Source organism: Penicillium paradoxum (assembly GCF_028828445.1).
Source record: "Penicillium paradoxum strain IBT 22861 chromosome Unknown utg000003l_segment0_segment0, whole genome shotgun sequence".
Classification (NCBI taxonomy): Eukaryota; Fungi; Ascomycota; class Eurotiomycetes; order Eurotiales; family Aspergillaceae; genus Penicillium; species Penicillium paradoxum.
In genome coordinates this window covers 4,246,849-4,263,476 of record NW_026643181.1, presented here as the reverse complement: position 1 = coordinate 4,263,476, position 16,628 = coordinate 4,246,849, and the positions used below count along the sequence as shown (strand labels likewise).

The 16,628-nt window shown below is 49.1% G+C and overlaps 7 protein-coding genes across 7 annotated transcripts; 3 read left to right on the top strand and 4 right to left on the bottom strand.

Moving 5' to 3' along the window:
• Positions 1-84: 84 nt before the first annotated feature.
• N7457_003437 (uncharacterized protein) lies at positions 85-279 on the top strand (the record flags this gene model as incomplete). Its single annotated transcript, XM_057174482.1, has 1 exon — positions 85-279. The coding sequence occupies one exon, from the start codon at positions 85-87 to the stop codon at positions 277-279; it is 195 nt and encodes a 64-aa protein (XP_057034633.1).
• Positions 280-684: 405 nt separating this feature from the next.
• N7457_003436 (DUF1774 domain-containing protein) lies at positions 685-1,724 on the bottom strand (the record flags this gene model as incomplete). Its single annotated transcript, XM_057174481.1, has 3 exons — positions 685-884; positions 975-1,414; positions 1,501-1,724. 3 exons carry the CDS (start codon positions 1,722-1,724, stop codon positions 685-687), a joined length of 864 nt encoding a protein of 287 aa, XP_057034632.1.
• A 997-nt stretch (positions 1,725-2,721) lies between these two features.
• Positions 2,722-3,783, bottom strand: N7457_003435 (inositol monophosphatase family protein; the record flags this gene model as incomplete). The annotated part of the gene is made up of 1 exon (XM_057174480.1): positions 2,722-3,783. One exon carries the CDS (start codon positions 3,781-3,783, stop codon positions 2,722-2,724), a length of 1,062 nt encoding a protein of 353 aa, XP_057034631.1.
• Positions 3,784-5,035: 1,252 nt separating this feature from the next.
• lap1 (putative aminopeptidase) lies at positions 5,036-6,249 on the bottom strand (the record flags this gene model as incomplete). Its single annotated transcript, XM_057174479.1, has 2 exons — positions 5,036-6,016; positions 6,070-6,249. 2 exons carry the CDS (start codon positions 6,247-6,249, stop codon positions 5,036-5,038), a joined length of 1,161 nt encoding a protein of 386 aa, XP_057034630.1.
• A 2,072-nt stretch (positions 6,250-8,321) lies between these two features.
• Positions 8,322-10,074, bottom strand: N7457_003433 (uncharacterized protein; the record flags this gene model as incomplete). The annotated part of the gene is made up of 2 exons (XM_057174478.1): positions 8,322-9,564; positions 9,614-10,074. The coding sequence occupies 2 exons, from the start codon at positions 10,072-10,074 to the stop codon at positions 8,322-8,324; spliced, it is 1,704 nt and encodes a 567-aa protein (XP_057034629.1).
• An 894-nt stretch (positions 10,075-10,968) lies between these two features.
• N7457_003432 (uncharacterized protein) lies at positions 10,969-12,204 on the top strand (the record flags this gene model as incomplete). The annotated part of the gene is made up of 3 exons (XM_057174477.1): positions 10,969-11,332; positions 11,430-11,949; positions 12,000-12,204. 3 exons carry the CDS (start codon positions 10,969-10,971, stop codon positions 12,202-12,204), a joined length of 1,089 nt encoding a protein of 362 aa, XP_057034628.1.
• Positions 12,205-14,194: 1,990 nt separating this feature from the next.
• N7457_003431 (uncharacterized protein) lies at positions 14,195-15,748 on the top strand (the record flags this gene model as incomplete). The annotated part of the gene is made up of 3 exons (XM_057174476.1): positions 14,195-15,157; positions 15,193-15,329; positions 15,571-15,748. The coding sequence occupies 3 exons, from the start codon at positions 14,195-14,197 to the stop codon at positions 15,746-15,748; spliced, it is 1,278 nt and encodes a 425-aa protein (XP_057034627.1).
• Positions 15,749-16,628: the final 880 nt, after the last annotated feature.

Here is a 16,628-nt window from a genome sequence, read left to right as displayed (position 1 = left end):
GTGAATAGTTCGGAGTTGAGGAATGCTCTCGAGGAATGTGAGTCGAACCTTAATGACGATGTTAATGCTCGACACACAATCAAGATGAATGAAGAGGAGAAACCTGACAGTGCGGAGACAACATTAAACGATAAAGTGGGCAAACAAAGTCCAGCCTTCGTCCGCAGCCTGCATCAACAGGGTGGAGAGGTGCAGGTGGTTGTCAGGGCAACGCTCAGGGCCAATTTAGAAGACGTGCCTCGCGCCGAATCAGCACGGGGGAAGTCTTGGAAACGGTGATCAGATCGCTCGTGAGATTGATTCCCTATGGATTCATAATAATTATCCGTTTTATTCCTTGCATCCTACAATATGAAGCCCGAAACTACTCGACCTAATTGGATATCGAGCATCAAGCCATCTCCAGTCCAAGTGGGTCGAAGCCTCTTCCCATTAGTGTGCAGCCCTGACTATATGTAAACAACGACAACGGTACTCCAGGTATCGCAATAAAACAGTGCATAACTATTCCAAAATCAGAATGGGGCTTGTGGATCCTCCCTATCCTCCACACATGATCTCGTTCCCATGGATTGGTTCTCGTTCTAGGCCTTCAGCCGGTCCAATCCCACAACTATGCCTTAACAACCCACAGGTACCACTGATTGTGGCAGTGGGTCCTTCGAGACTGCGTCACGACTAAGCTCACACCCCCTCGTTGAGCAACGGCTCACGTTCGCGTTCTGTCGATTCGGGATGCGCCACGCGACGGAAGAGGCTATCACGGCCAGTATACTTCACCGAGGAGATGTAGAGAGACACGACCAAAAAGACGCCAAAGACAACAAAGGCAAAGATCCACTGCAAAGCAATGATCTTGATGGCGATTTGTCGCAGGGCAAGTGCTGCAAGTATATGTATATATTAGCGATGCGCTCACAGAAAAAGAGAGTGAGAGTAATGATAAAAGGCGTAGAAAAAAAGGAATGACTTACACAACGTCAACCAACTCAAACAATATCCAAGAATATAATCCTCCCAGAGGACAATATCAAACAGTCCAACCACAAGGATGACCCAGATGAAGATATTAGCGACAATACGACCAGGCAGATTGTGGCTGTGGACGGCGACAGCGCCATTCCAGAACAGCGCCATCAGGGTCCAGGCATACGGGCCAGCGACAGCGGGCAGATGTACGAAAGCCGGAAGACCGCGGTGGCGCCAGTATGTAACTGATTGATTGATAAGGTGGGCGATCAGGATGATCTCTGCCCCCCAGAAGTGATTGCGGGTCCAGAGAAGGATCCAGGCGAAGAGGAAAAGGTTGTTCAGAATGAAGTGCGAAGCAACACTAGCAGCTGCTGCAACGAGGGCATCATTCTTGGAGAAGAGGTGCCAGACATAGCTGAGCTGGGACAGGAGCAGGAGAATCCTAGATGTCGGTTAGTTTGGGATATTCTTCCAGTGACCTGTTCGCGCATGGTTTAGACACAAAAGAAGAGCGCCGATTGAACTAACCAGAAAACGCCAGTCAAGGTAGTGTTCTGGCTGAATGGAGTGTTGTGCTTATCAGCTTGTCTCCAGAGCTTCTTGCCATTCTTAACATCGTCTGGCGAGTGGACGGAGTGGTAGATGCCGACCACCAGGACCAGCGCCCACGTGAGAGGTGCAAGAACGCGATAGGTATTCAGAGAGCCAGGGCTGTAGGTTTCGCGCCTAGCGAACGGGTTAAAGTTGGCCATGATTGTTAGACTCCTTTACTCAACCTGAAGCCGAGTACGTGTAACGGGATTCAAAAAGCGAAAGATTTTAGGAGAGGGGTCTGTCTTATAATAAGATTGACCAAAGGGACTTCCCGCATGGAGTCATCAGACTTGGACCCAATAGAATCAGACCATTCCAAGAACAGGTAATGATGCAGATGAGGTCAACTCCAGAACTGGTGATGACATCAACACCTTTATCTTATCGGGGTCTGCGGATATCTCCATCTACATCATTCTGGGTGTTAAGATAGCTCTATATTAAATTGCACGAGAATCTTTGATGAGATTCACTGAATAACAGTGATTCATGATCCAAAGCACCCTGTTGGAAGTACCTGTGTTCCTAACAACAGGGGACTGAGCGCCATCTCAAACTTTAGGTACTCATACTGAGACCGAACTATAACCTGGCGCAACCTTCTGCCAGACGTCGATCCCCGTGCACAATCCTAACACAAAGATCAGCCTGAGATGGCAAGAATACAAAGTCAATAATCGCCAAACTCAACTCAAAAATCCTGAAGTTATTTTCTAAGGCGTGGGGGTAAATGTTGGAAACGTCTTGAAAGGCATTGGAAACCAAAACAAAAGCCAAGACCCGCAATTGGGTCTAGGTTGGCGCCGGAGACTGTCCGAGCCTAAAAATAACGAGAAGAAGTATGAAATACACACAGTGCCTACTATTCCGCCAGCTTTGCTAGAATGCACGTCGTAAGACCGCTGAACGATGTGACCTCCCAAGGTTGCTTGGAAATGCGGGGCAAGGGGCCAGTGCTTTTCACGCCTCATGCCGGCACACGAGGACGATCAGTGCATCTGTGCCTTGACCGCCGATTCAAGAGTGTAGTAGAATATACGGAGTAGTAACCATGCCAATGATATGATTATGTAGGGTATCAAGAGTATCAAGACCAAGACCAAAATGCGAAAAGGACAAGACCGTATATGTAGAAAGTGCACCATATAGAGAACCTTACAACCCCCGTGCCTTCCTCACGGCCTCCAGAATCTTGCCATGAACGGAGACCGGCGCAACAACCATGCCATAACACCCGGCCAGAGTGCGGCCCTGCGCACAATCAACCGGCTTCCCCTCAAGGTCTGTAACGAGACATCCCAGCTCCTGCACAATAAGCATACCACCCGAATGATCCCAGATCTTCGAGCGATACTTATCGCTCAACGGCACCTTGATGAAGGCATTGCATCCGCCCTGCCTCGCAATAGCGACATAGCGCATCTGCGCAGACCACAAATCCACCGGATTCGGCCATGAGCAGCCGAGCTCAGCCGCAACACGACCATGGCACTCTAGATCTTGCGTCTTCGCTGCTCGCGTATCGATGAATTGCACGCCCGACTCTTCAACCTGCGGGATTTTTTCGAGTGGCCGTGCGGGCAGCAAAGCGCCAAGGCCCAGGGGTCTGATAATGGCGCCTTGCCCAGCTACTGCTGAGATCATCTGCCCGTGACCATCACGATCGACGCGATCTTCCGCAACAAGACCTGATTCCAGCAGGTTCGGGCAGCCTAGGACGCCGACTTTCTGGATTCCATTTTCGACTAGTGAGAGACAGACGACATATTGTTCGCCGCGAATGTATGTCGCTGTCCCATCTACGGGGTCCAGGGTCCATGTCCTGCTTGTTGGGGTGCATGCGCCCTTTGCGCCGAGATCAATTAGGTCGAGGAGTTCATCGCGAGTGCTCGGAGTGTGTAGAAGGGCTTCGCTTTCCGGATCGTTGAGATGAATGCTGGTCGCTAGCTCCCAGGTTCTTTCGAGGAGCTCCGGGTTGGAGCGGAGAGCTGTGGCATCTTCTTCGCCGACGATATCGTCGTCTGGGAAGACGTTGTGGATGGCTGCAATGATCGATGCTTGTGCTGCGAAATCGGCAATTGTGACGGGCGAGGCATCACTCTTGTCAAGGGCACCCTTGTCAACAGCCGAGAGGAGCTCTTTTGTCAGGAGAGCTGCTCGTTGCACAGCTAAGCTAGCGAGCTGCAGCTCTTTGGCGTAGGGAGTAGAGGAGCTCATGGCAGTTTTGGGGCTGGCGGATGGGGAGGGGTTGGGATGATATATCCCAGGGGGGAAGGTTTGCTCGAAACGAGCGTAGAAATAGCAATTAGTGGCAGTTGAGAGAAGGAAACGGTGAAGATTATTTTCGTAGAAGATCGAGGGGCATCACGTGCGGCGAATCGGTGAGCAACCCTACGTCATGGATGATCCATGGATGTGCCATGTTGTACCTGTTGAGGTTGTACCTCGATAGTATACATATATAAATGTAGAGTACCTGCAAGCTATCAGTATGTACCCGAGTACTATAAATTGCACAAGAACCTTGAGGAATTTGTTCAAAATTTACTGAACATCCTATTAAGAAGTTGCGGTTGTGTTGATGCTTAATTAAACTCTTGGCAGGGCTAGATGTATGTGAAGATCGACATTGAATTGCCTACAACTATTGCCCCTTTCATCCCCGTTCTTTGTGAAGAAGCTTGCTGGATGCTGTCTCTGAAATTAATTTGACTGAAGCAGTATCAGATCAACCCGCAGATAGTATGATAGTACTCCTTAAAATGAGGCGAGGATTGACTTCAGCCATAGCATCCGATGGTTATATACTAATGCCCCTACAAATCTGTTACAACACGCACAAGAAACGATGCACAAATACCAATATAACGAGTGTATACTAGAATATATATATATGAATGCAAGAATTAGTGCTTTTGATAATAATTCTCCCAGGCCACTCCATATTTGGACAGTTGTCTACTTGGCCTGTCCCTAATTATTCAAGTCGAATATCCAGGGATTCACGTGCAAAATAGGCTATTCTGATTATCCCGTGGTTGCATCTTAGGTGTGACATCTTATGCCTAGTAGATGGAGGTAGTCGTCTCATCCTCGGGCTGGAGAGATCGAAAATTGAAGAATATGAGTTCAATAGAACGAATGTTTATCTAAGTGAAGAACAAGGTAACTACAGTATCCCTTTGGCCATTCACGCATGAATTCAATTCTATAAGGATCAAATATGTAAAGGGAATAGCATTCTTTAATCATTGAGCCACAGAGGAAGAATCCTTTGCTATCATGATAGAAGAGAAATAACAAGTCATATCATTTGATTGAGGGAATTTAGGGTATAAGCCCTCGAAACCAACAAAAAATAGGGACATCAATGGATTGAACCTCAATGTATCTTAACGAGGGAACCCAGTTTGGTATATCGCACAAACGCCGAACTACAGTATCATGTAAACCAAGCACAGAGAGGAAATCAGAAGGGAGCAAAAGCCAGCTCGTAAGCGAAAGCTAAGCTCATCTTCGCGTGCTGCAGCATGTGATCGAAGCTCAAATATTCGATCTTGTCCTCTGTGGTGTGAATTTTCTTATCGGAGTTCTCGAACTTGGACTCGATGACGAATGCGGAAGGGTATCCGTACCGACTAGCGGAGGCGTGATCAGAGCATGCATAACCACACTTCGTCTCAACATATGGCACATCGCAATATGTAGTAATAACCTCCTTGATGAACGAAGTGAGGCCCTGGTCGACGTAGTCGATGATGACACCCACGGATTCCTGCTCACCAGCATCCAGAGTACCCTGGACATAGCCAGTCATGTCCTGCTGGAGCATAGCCTTGACATTTCGCGAATCCTTCTTATACTTGGAATAGACAGCCTGAGATCCGAGCAAACCACCCTCCTCGGCAGAATACCAGTGGAATTCGATGGTATTGCGGGCCTTGCCGTGGGCAATGGTCTCCGACCGCAGCAGAGCACGGAGAGCTTCAAGGATAGTAACGGTTCCACTGCCATCATCGTCTGCGCCCGGCGCAGCCAGGATAGAGGGCAGGAAAAGGTTGATGCTATCCTGGTGGGAGCCGAGAACAACGGTGTTGTCCGTCTGACCGGGGATGCGGGCGATGATGCTGAACTGACCCCAAGAATGCTCGAAGCGCTCGACGGTCGCGCCGTGGTCGCTCGCACCGGACTCGTGAATTGCGGCGGTCACTTGGTCGAACAACCAAGTTGCAGACTCAATGCCTGTTTGCGACTTGTAGTAGCGCGTGTAGAACGAGGTGAAGTGTTTGAGGTTGCTCCTCATGTTTTTCTTGTCGAGAGTTTCGGCCAAAGGCAAGATCTCATGCGAATGTTCCATCTCCTTCGGGTAGTGTACGACCCGTGATGCGTGAAGGGTGCCATAGGAGCCTGTTTGGTATTCCTCGGTGACATCGATAAAGTTTACTCCGTCCTGGTCCAGATTGTTAGCACTATGTCATGACCCAAGGAAAGATCGCCACTCACCAGCTTGAGGGACCATTTCTCTTCATCCGATACCCAGCGAGTTCGGTATGGGGCTAGCTCGATCAAAGACTTGGCCTGTGGGTTTTGCACAATTGACGGCGCTAGTGGTTGCTGCTCTGGGTTCACCATAGCCATGGCAGCTGCCGTTGCGCTCAACGCAAGAGGGGAGAGGAACTTCATGATGGATAGTATTAACAAGATGAAAATAAGGATAAATCAGTATGTAACACGAGGGTCCAGGATCTCTTTTAAACGCTGTCGGAAGGAGACACGGCTGAAGCACGGTATCACGCGCCCTGTGCCAAGCCATTTTCGGACCCCGCGCGCTAACCACCGAGGCTCTGTGTCATATTATTCTTAGCAATGGGCGTAGATCCGGTGTTTCCGGCTGATTCATTCAGCGATGCGAGATCTCTTCTTAGTTCTACTCCGTACTCCGAGCTGCCTCACAAATTCATGCTTAAAATCCAGCGTATACGCCGACCGGAGAGAATCCGAATGATTCAACCCCTTGGATCAATGGGTGCACGGTTTATTACCGAGAATGCTGATGAAGGAATACGCCTTATGCCAAGTGCAACTACTCCGTACTGGGGGCCAGCTAGGGATCGACGGAGCTATATCAGCCAATGTTCCCACACTCCAAGGCGAGGAGAACATGATGGGTCGTAAATTGGTGCGACCGAGCGCTTAAGGAACATATGGTCTAAAATAGGCTATCGGAGAGGTAGGTACGCCGTAGACCCAATATCTAATCCTTCTCCCTTTACGGAGTACTCCGTACGGAGTATTATAGCTACCTAGGCTTCTATTACGAAGGTCCTATTACGGAGGATAGATTCCATAAATGCGATTGGCCTACCATGACCACCTGCCTCTTAAGGACAAACGAAGGGGATACATTGAATCCACCTAATGCTTCTGACATGGAACATTGATGCGACATCTCCCGAACCCAAGAAAGTGTTACAGAAATTGTCACATTCATTACAGGGCTGGAACCGAAGGCCAAATGAAGGTTGTTTTGTTCCAGGAGGTCTCTAGCACAGCCTTGCAGCAAAGCCCCTTTGATAGGGTGGTACTATGCTGCGATACCTTTACTCCTTCGCCTAAAGAATTAGAGCTTTCTTCTGACACAACAATACGGCCTGTGAATGCTCATCTGGATTCCCTATCAATGAACCCTTTCTATCGACCGCGCCAAATTTCTATTGCCTCTTCTCTCCTTGGCACTATAGGTCGGGACTTGGGCGTAGTTGAGAAGATTGAGCAAGAGTTCAGAAGGAATCGTGATATAGATACTGACTCGAAACCAGGTAGGATGAAAGATATTGCAATCAACTGAACTGTATACAAAAAGTGTCTAAAGTCAAGGGAGCTGGAATGTGTCGGACGTTAGTGAACTTTCATGAGACATAGGGATCTACATTAGAGGGGGTCTGAGGGCAGCCTTGACTTGATTTAATACATAGTATCTCGAAAAGGCTTAACACTATATGTACGCTTTCAGTGGCGGAAGTAACCAGTGGGCGCTGTCCAATTAAAAGTTTCCCATGCAGAACACACATGCAAAAGTGCATGTTGTATAGCGCCCAGGGGTCAGTTTCAACCAAAAACCAATTAGCTGCCTGTATAGGTACCTAATGTATGCCTGTTTTAAAGCTGACAAAAAACCAGAATTCTCAAATTACTATGACGGAATTAATAACCCAGTCAAGATCCCAAGGTTTCACCTTGGGATGTCCCCTTTGCAAGCAGGCAGGCAAGATGACGCTTTTCATATGGTCAGAAAAGCGGCCTGGGGATGCCTTTTTAGTGGTTTTGTTGGTAGTCTTTTTAGCTGTGTTCTCAAAGGTCCCTTTAGATATCTATTGTAGAGATGTCGTTTTACTTCTCAAGATTTCTATGATAGGAATAGTTTAGATCAGGAATTTCGAGTTACAATAGAGCAATGAGTGGTGCCGAGGGCAGTCCCAAGCCAGGCATATTCAGACAGTTCGATTTTAATTGAAACCAACTCCTGAGCGCTATACACCTTCCCTTCCACGACCTGCACTCTATGTGCTTTCCCAGTTGGAACCATATCTACTGAGGAAATGGGCGCCCTCCGACCCGTAGCTTTGGACGTTCAGCCCCTTGAATAACCAGTGCCGTATAGCACCACGATTCTGCTCGCGTCCTGATGTTGACGCTCGAATTCAACAGTGGATAGTTGATTCTGAAACTCGGGGTGTTAAAAAAAAGCCGATGGATTAATCATATCTGTTCAAAATTCTTTCTAGCTGGAGTTCCTCTCGTTTGATGGTGGTCCACTGCAATACTAGACTTTCTAGCGTTACATCTGATGTCTCGTCATGGGATATGCACAAGGGTAGGCCTGGGAGCTCAGTATCAGGAGCCGATCGGGGACTGAAGCTTGCAAGCCGGATTGGACCAGATTCTCCGGACCAATCAAGGTCAATCTCATCTTTGTCTTGCGATAAATTAGACCGGACAGCAAAACCTGAGAGGCTCTCATTGGTATGAGTGTAAGAGCGACCTCGGACCACATCGTCATCAGAGGGGGATTTGGATCGCTTTCGTTTGAGTCCATGTTCTTTGTCTTTTTGTCTCTCATACAGGCCAGTGTCAGCAGCAGTAGCGAAGCCAGCACCCACGATTGGAACAATATGCCTGAGCCTGCTTGCGGACCTGCTTCGGGAGCGAGATCGAGTTTGACGGTCTTGATTGTTCATACAGCGCACAGCCGCAGCGCCAGCTAACATGGAACTAGCACTGGCACCACTCTTGAGCGGAGTGCTTACTGGCCAAGGAGAACAAGAGCGCATCCGGCCCCGGCTCAAAAGGTACTTATAGCTGTGAGGATGGGACTCGCCAGCCATTGCATCAAGAGCACTGAAATCAGCGGGTTTCCCGCTACGGCTCGAATCATGGTCGACTTCCCCATCAATCTTGCAGCCCCCAGGTTTGTCACTCTCTATTTTATGCTCAAATTTAAACCAATCAGAGGATTCTGCTCGAGTATCTCCACGTCTCGCAGCCTTATTTTTGCCAGAAGCGTGACAAAAATTGACTGGGCTAGTTACATATAGAGAAGGATCCCCAAATCTGAATAGAGGATCAGCAAAAATTTGGCTTGTCGCCTGACCATGAATGTGTTGAAAAAGAACAGCTTCGGCTGAATGCACATTCATGACACCATTTTGGATCCCGAGATAGCGACTATGCTCCAGGACATTTCGATATGTATTGATTTGACAGAGTAGGCCTCGAACCAGAGTGTAATATTCTCCCACTTCTTTCGAGAGAGTGGTTGGCTGTGGATCAATGCTCAAGGCATTCATTGACGGCTGAAACGAGCTATCATCTTTGGGCATAGAAACAGCTTGAATAGATTTGCTAAGATCACTGAATCTGGCATCATTTGTGATTTTCTCTTCTAAAAGCGTTTGGATGAGACCGCGTTGATCATTTAAAGTTGTTTTCATATTTGTCCTGCCAAAGTTAGAGCAAGAAACATGATAATAAATCTAAAAAATCTCACTTGCGAAGCTGTCCCGCATACATGATCACATGCAGCATCAACAGTGTCGTCGATTTCAGCCTCTCTAGGTTACCCTTAAGGACATCCAAGTTCGATCCAAGGAGTGCGATCGTGATTTTTCGGGCCTGTCGCATCAAGCGACTTTGCTCATTCTCTTGGCTATGCTTGTCGATTGCGCTTTCTATTTCTTCGAATACCGACTTGCATTCCTTTAAAACATCTTGTGCTGTCGAAAATGCCTGCTTGGAACAAAGCTTTGTCTGTTCATCGTTTCCGAGAGTCTTGCCGAGCTCTTTTAGAATGCTGCAGGTAAGTGACACATCGCTTGAAAGATCTTGCATGGACTTGTTTGCGACTTTGACTGTTTTGTAGAAAGCACAGAGCTTGACGGATAGTTTAGCGCCAATGTCTGCGATCTGGATGATGCTGGCGGCGATACCAACCACCTCGAAACCTGACATCACGATAAAATATACTTGAAGAGTGGAAGACAAATATTTGCTTGAATAGAAAGACAATTGGTGTGGGGGTAGGTGCTTCACCCGGGCTCAGCTCAGCTCCAGGCGGTGCATCCTTTTCAGGTGCATCTATTAGTCTGATGATCGACATAGTAATTTTTCGGTATAAGATAGAGCAACAGGAGGTTCCAGGTTCTTTCTAGCAACCATAGAAGACGGTATTATGAAACCCAGAGACAGGTCTGTACTAACAGACACGAAAGATAAATTAAGCCCGAGCTCAGATCGCCGTCTAGATGACCCCCAAGGGCGGCAAGTTATGCGCTGCTTTGTGGGCGTCTTTGGAAGGGGCTGATGATCTAAACTATGAGAGCATCGCCCGATGTATCTTGAGTCCCAAGAAACCCAAGGCACAAAGGCACTATAAGTATGACCCGACGAGTCTGGGGTCAAATCCGGTGGAGAATGCTCGAGTCAAGAAACTCCGGAGGTCCACTATAACTGCGTCGTGACTCACAGCTCTGCGGGGATAAGGCTTGCACCTACATATTCAGGGTGACAAAGGGTTGTAGATGCTATATTCGAGAGTTTTACGGAGTACTGCGTACAGCCTCTAAACTAGCCAGACAGCCTCGCGCTATAGCAACTGCGTCCACTCTCTTCACTCTGGTGTCAGCTGAGATCCTGTTCTTCTTCCCCAAATAGGAAACCAGGGCTAGGGCTATCCAGTGACCGTTTCCACCAATCAGCGACCAGCGAGTTATCCCGTGCAGCGACAACCCTGCGTATCATCTCCCCCAGTCCTTATCTCGTTCATTCTTATTCTTATCCTATCCTATCCTTATCCTTCTTTTCTATCTAGAACTACTGCGTTCATCAGATCGCATTGCGTATAATATGGCTATCCATCCGCGCATGCGCCCGGAGGGCTCACAAGGGCACTTATCACCTCAACAAGCCCTAGCAATCGCCGCATGGTCAGAGCAGCATGCAGCAATGGCTATGCAAGACTTGACCCTCTCAGATTCGTCCCCCGCAGCAAGGGCTCCATCCACACCGACCCCAACACGTTCAGGTCTGCGCGGAACCACCGTCTCGCTGTCGATCCCTCTTGATGACGAACCCACTCCTAAGGTCGAGTCGCGCCCCCCGACAGTCGCTTTTCGACGTCGAGCGCCACTGAGTCGCGATACTCTCAAGAGTAGGGAAGCTCTGCTGAAGGGCAAGGATGGGAGCCGTAGGAGACAGCGCTGGGAGAACGGTACGTTTGTCATTCACTAGATCAGTGGCGGTGAAGCCAACTCTATCCCTTTTGGCTTCGGCGCGGCTTGGGATGTAATTGCTGACCCAGCATTAAGATCGTCTGTTGCACAATCCCTGGGCGGAACCACCGTCGAAGCAGGACTGGGATGTCCAGCCGACCTATCCTCGGCATGACCCAATGCCGTATTACCTTGCGCCCCTATGGGACGTTCACTATTCTCATGTGGCAGATCAACAGTCGGCTCTGAAGGCAGCTGAGAGGGTTAATGAGAAGCACCATATTCCGAAGGAACTTCGGACGAAGCTTAAGCATGCGCGTGCTGCGCGGGGCATGCTTCAAGATCTGGAAGAGGAAGTCCGTTCCTTTATCCAGAAGTGGAATGAGAAGGAACTCCTGCTTGAAAAAGAGGGGCTAAAGGATGCACCAGAGCACTCAGGCAGTGATGATTCGGAAGATGAGATTGTCTTTGTTGGTCGTAATGGGCAGATGCATGATTCTCCCGAGCGGAAGGAGAGACTCCGCTTGCTCCGGGAGAATATCAGCTCGCACAGTGAGCGGGATGGGGAGAAGATGGTGCTCGAGACTTTGGTTAATGACCGCGCCGCTGGATTCGGGTATGTTCTGAGCTGGTTTCCTAATTGTTCAGCCCGCTAATATTCCTTAGTCGATGGCTGGTTCACTCCATCGCATCCTATTATGGACTACACACCTGGTCTGTCACAGTAGAAGACCGACGGGAAGCCTATGTGGGAGTCCGACCACCAGCCCCGGGAAGTCGTGCCGGTCTAGTTTCCCACCCGACCTGCCACTCAGAGACCTTGATCAAGCCTGGCGAGGAACTTCCTCGGCCTCTGTATGTGCAGATCTAACCTGCTGCCGTTCTGTCTTCATTCGTTCGCTTCTCTTTCAGATTGGACATATTTTCTTGTGGGTTCCATTCAGGGTAATGTTCACGGATATCCCGATCAACATCTCGGCATGAACCAGATTAGACGCAGTCTCTGGGCTATGGATGGTCATAGATAGATTTCATTGGACATATTCTCTCGGTTGCGGCCCACGCTGCCAAGGGATACTTTCTTGTACATCGTATGTTGATAAACTCCCTGATCTGTCGAATTGGCGGTCAGTTGGAGGATGCGTTCATTGTGCTTGCCTCTCACGATCGGATCGGAGTGAAGAATGTGAATGCGATCATAGAATCCCCCTTCCCTGGCTGTTGCGACGTTGACGATAGATCTAACCCCCACATGGTTCAGGCCACACCAGTCTGTGCACTGACTCTAGTCGATCCATGTCGTCATGTCAGGGCCCATACATAATGGCTCTGCATCAGACGAAAATCAGATAAGTGACGATCGGAGGAATGTCGCGAGCATGAAGTCTGAAGTTCCCGAACCCTCCGGGCAAGGATCATCCCAGTGACTGTTCAGGGACCGAGGATGAGGTCAGATGTCCTTCTCATAAAAGGCGTATTATAGCTATTGTATAGTCCTTTGTCATATAATCTCATGATCACTCCAGGAGTTCCTGTGTTCGCCCCCACCGCGAAAGAATGGATCGGATCGGACCGCGGGGGTCCCACGGTTTTCCCAAGTTTACCATGACGTCTATGCTGTTGATGCTCTACCTAGGTACGTGGTAAGGGATGCCTTTTACAATGCAACTAGAAGTTGTGTAGACGTACGGGGTACACGGAGGATTTTTAAGCGCTTGGGCCTTCAAGGGCCTGAACCCTGACATAATGGAAGAATCCCGTGCCAGTATCTGGAAGACAAGGTACGAGCAGGGAACATCGTGTCCAGGCCCTTTCGATGCAGGCCCTCCCGATCTGACTGGTTCTTCCTCGGAGAACCCAAAAGTCAAAGAGGGGGTCAAGCCACGAATGAACATGAGACACAGAGGCCATCGACTAGCTCGTCCTCAGTCTGGGGACACATCACACAGCACATAGCGCGCTAGAAGGGTGTTCTTCCCTCCCCCCATAGGTCGATTTACGCATAGCCCACGGTGCGAGGCTGGCTTGTTTCTGGTTTGGTCGTGGTGTAATTGGGCTATATCACAGCCTGAAATCTGAAATGGGACGCGACAGTGGCTGTGGCTCTCGTAAATAACTCTTGTGGATTTGGATCTACCTTTTTTTTTTATCTTGGAGGGGCTGTTTGGTGATAGTTAGGATGTAAAACAAAGGATGGGTACCCAAATATGACGAGTGGACATTCCCAATGATTCCAGGGTTTCTTCTGATGTTCTGGTTCTAAATACTTCGGATACTACACTGTGGCAGTCCGGTTTCCACATTCTCCTGGGTTACAGGTCTCTTTTTTTATTTTTCCTGCCTCCACTCTCACTTCCGAAACGAACTCTGCTCCTAATTTCCTTGAGTTTGTCTATGATTTCTTCTTAAACAGGCAATCCCCCACCCCTGCCTGTTCCCCGTCTTTTTGTCTTGGTGGCTCTCGGTCGTATGATTTTTGCCATCTACACTGTAGCAACACCGAGATCCTCCGACAGCAGTCCTCGTGGAGGTACATCGCTCGCATTTTCTCTGTCAGAGAGATTGCCATCGCTCTCAACCCCGCGTGGTGATTCGACCCACTCACCCCTCCTCGAACTGTTTGTGTAATTCGGAATCAACCGGACGATTCAAGTCATCCCCAAGCGCCGGGATAACTATTGTTCTGATATACCTTATTTTGTCACCACACCACCGGCTTGCTTACGGCCGATAAATTTTTTAAAAAAAATCTCACACCCCACATATACCCCGACCCAGTTCTTCCCTTCTTCGCCATTTCACCTTCACTGTAGATCAGTGGATCAACACATCTAAGCATCACACCCGAAAAGCTCATCATCATGAGCTCCTATAAATACTGCCAAGCCGGCAGCTGCAGTTCCACAGACAGCGCAACATCAAAAAGCACTGCAGCAACAATTCACAGCGAACGCCTCGCCCCTAAACCAAAAGACAGCGACTGGATCACAGAATCAAGTCAGAGGCATTCATATAGGACCGAGGTAGAGCCCGAGTACGAGTGCAGAGAGCCCCGACAGCCTCGACCCCGCTCCTCAACCTCAACCTATGCATCAACAACAAATTCCGCCGCAGACCTTGAAGCAGAGCAGCAAGCCGTGGCCGATGACCCCTACGATGGTCGCTACTGCGTTAACGAGCGGGAGGAATTCTTCCCAATGAACGCACTTCCCTCAACACCTTCTTCCTTCGCTCCTCTCTTCCCATCTTCACGCAGGCTGCTTATCCGCCACGACGACGCAACTATCGACGGCAATATGAATCTGCGCGTCGACACGCCCGTACATCTGCGCGACGGGTCCCAGCGCGATATCATCCTCTTCCATTTGCGCATGTATGATCTCCTCTCGCGGAAATTCTCGTTCCGTCGGTATTGCCGAGATTCCGGACGGGAGGTATGTCATTCTGCCCGCAAAGAACGTGTTCCCGCCCACGCGCGTAGGTCCTCAACGGGCAAGTCGTGGAGTAATGTGCTTGCTGGGTTAAGGCCCGGTTCTTCGAATGGGCATTGTGCGCATGCGGAGCTCCAGCGACAAAACTCCGGAACAGGGAGGATTGGACATTTGAGGACGGAGGGAGAGAATCAAAACCATGAAATTGACTCTGAAGAAGGGCAAAGTGCCTCCCCGATTCTGGGGGAGACAATTTTGCTGGAGTTTTCAAATTACGCGCATGTTGAGTTGCGTCGCAAGGGTCCGGGGACAACGAAGAAATACGAGTTCGAGTATTGGTCCACGAAGTATCAGTGGCGTCGTGAGATCCGCAAAGAGGGGGATCTGCAGGAAGTGTCTTATTTTTGGTTGACTCGCGCACGTCCAAGACCATTGCGCATTTGGTGCCAGATACGCTGGCGCCGTTGGAGGTTGTTGAGGAGGAAAGTAAGGGTGGTTGGGTGCCGCCTTGTTCGTTGTGGATTAGTGATCCTGACGTTTACAAGAACATGCATGATATTGCTGAGTAAGTTTTGAATCCCGGTGCTATCCCCGCGAACACCTGTCTAGTCTCGTTGGTTAGTTCTAGATCTGGACCGGCTCGCTTTGACTTTTTTACTTCCTACTTTTGTTTGTTACGCTCTGTTTTGATCCACGAGTTCGCATGAAGTGTGTGGTTCGTGTACAATGCACCACGCACGCACTGCATCCACTATGATACCCCTGCACAAGGCGATCATTAGACATGAGGCTGATTTGTTTTCTAGTGTGATTGTGGCAACGGGGCTAGTGGCGCTAGTTGACGACTGCATTCGTCGTCGCTGGCCTCATGAGCGGCGTCCGTCGTGGATCCTGCCTGCCCAGCATCAGCTGGCAAAGAGCCTGGAGCGCATGGGCCCTCGACGCCTGATCGGTCAGGTACTCCAGCGCAGAGGATCTGCTTAAGCTACCAGGGGTAAAAACCAGGGGACTGGCTCTCAGTTTCAAGGTTCCTGGCGCGAATGACAGTCTATGATGAGATGAATGCGTTGGTCCTGCATTAGTTTGGATATTTATGGTGCACATGGCTGAATGCACGTGGCCCTAATGATTTAATGATACGAATGACTCCGGATATGGTTATTTTTTTTTCTTGTTCTGGCTTAGTTTCTTCTCATTTGGGATGTTCTTGTGATGTTTTCTCTTCTGTTTCTCTTGTTGCTTTTTCTGACCTACCTTTTTTTGGATCATTTCCTTCTTTGTTGTTCATTGCCACGAATCATCTCGGCTGGACGGGAATCCCGGGACTTCTCGCAGCCCGGTTCTAGGCGATCCTTTAACGCGGATTCGACAGGGGACTCAGCAGGCTTGCAGATTGGGGCGTTTTCATTCTATATCACATTTGAAATGGGACAAGCTGTGGATAGCTTACAATTGCATATCGCACCGTTTCGTGTTTTGTGTGCTCATATCTTCTTGCATTGCTATGCTGGCAGTGCATATTAGGTCCTTGTATTGGAATATTGGAGTACATGTGAGGTTCTATTTTGAGCTGTAGCCCTCGATGCGAACCATGGTTCCAACCTAGCTAGTGCTTGAGTCAACTGCATGGACACCTTACAGGCTGCCTGAGGTTTCAGAACGGTCGATTAGACTAGTGATGTGAGTGAAGAATTGGCACTATTTAATGGGGCCATCAATCGATTGGCTCTGAATGAATCTTTTCCGTTTAGCGCGGGTCGCCCCGAAGAATCATCCCGGCCTTGCTGCCTTAAAAAATCAAGAATCAGCCAATGTGATGCCCAGCACTCATTATGCTATGATGGTCGACTACTGTAGGTACATT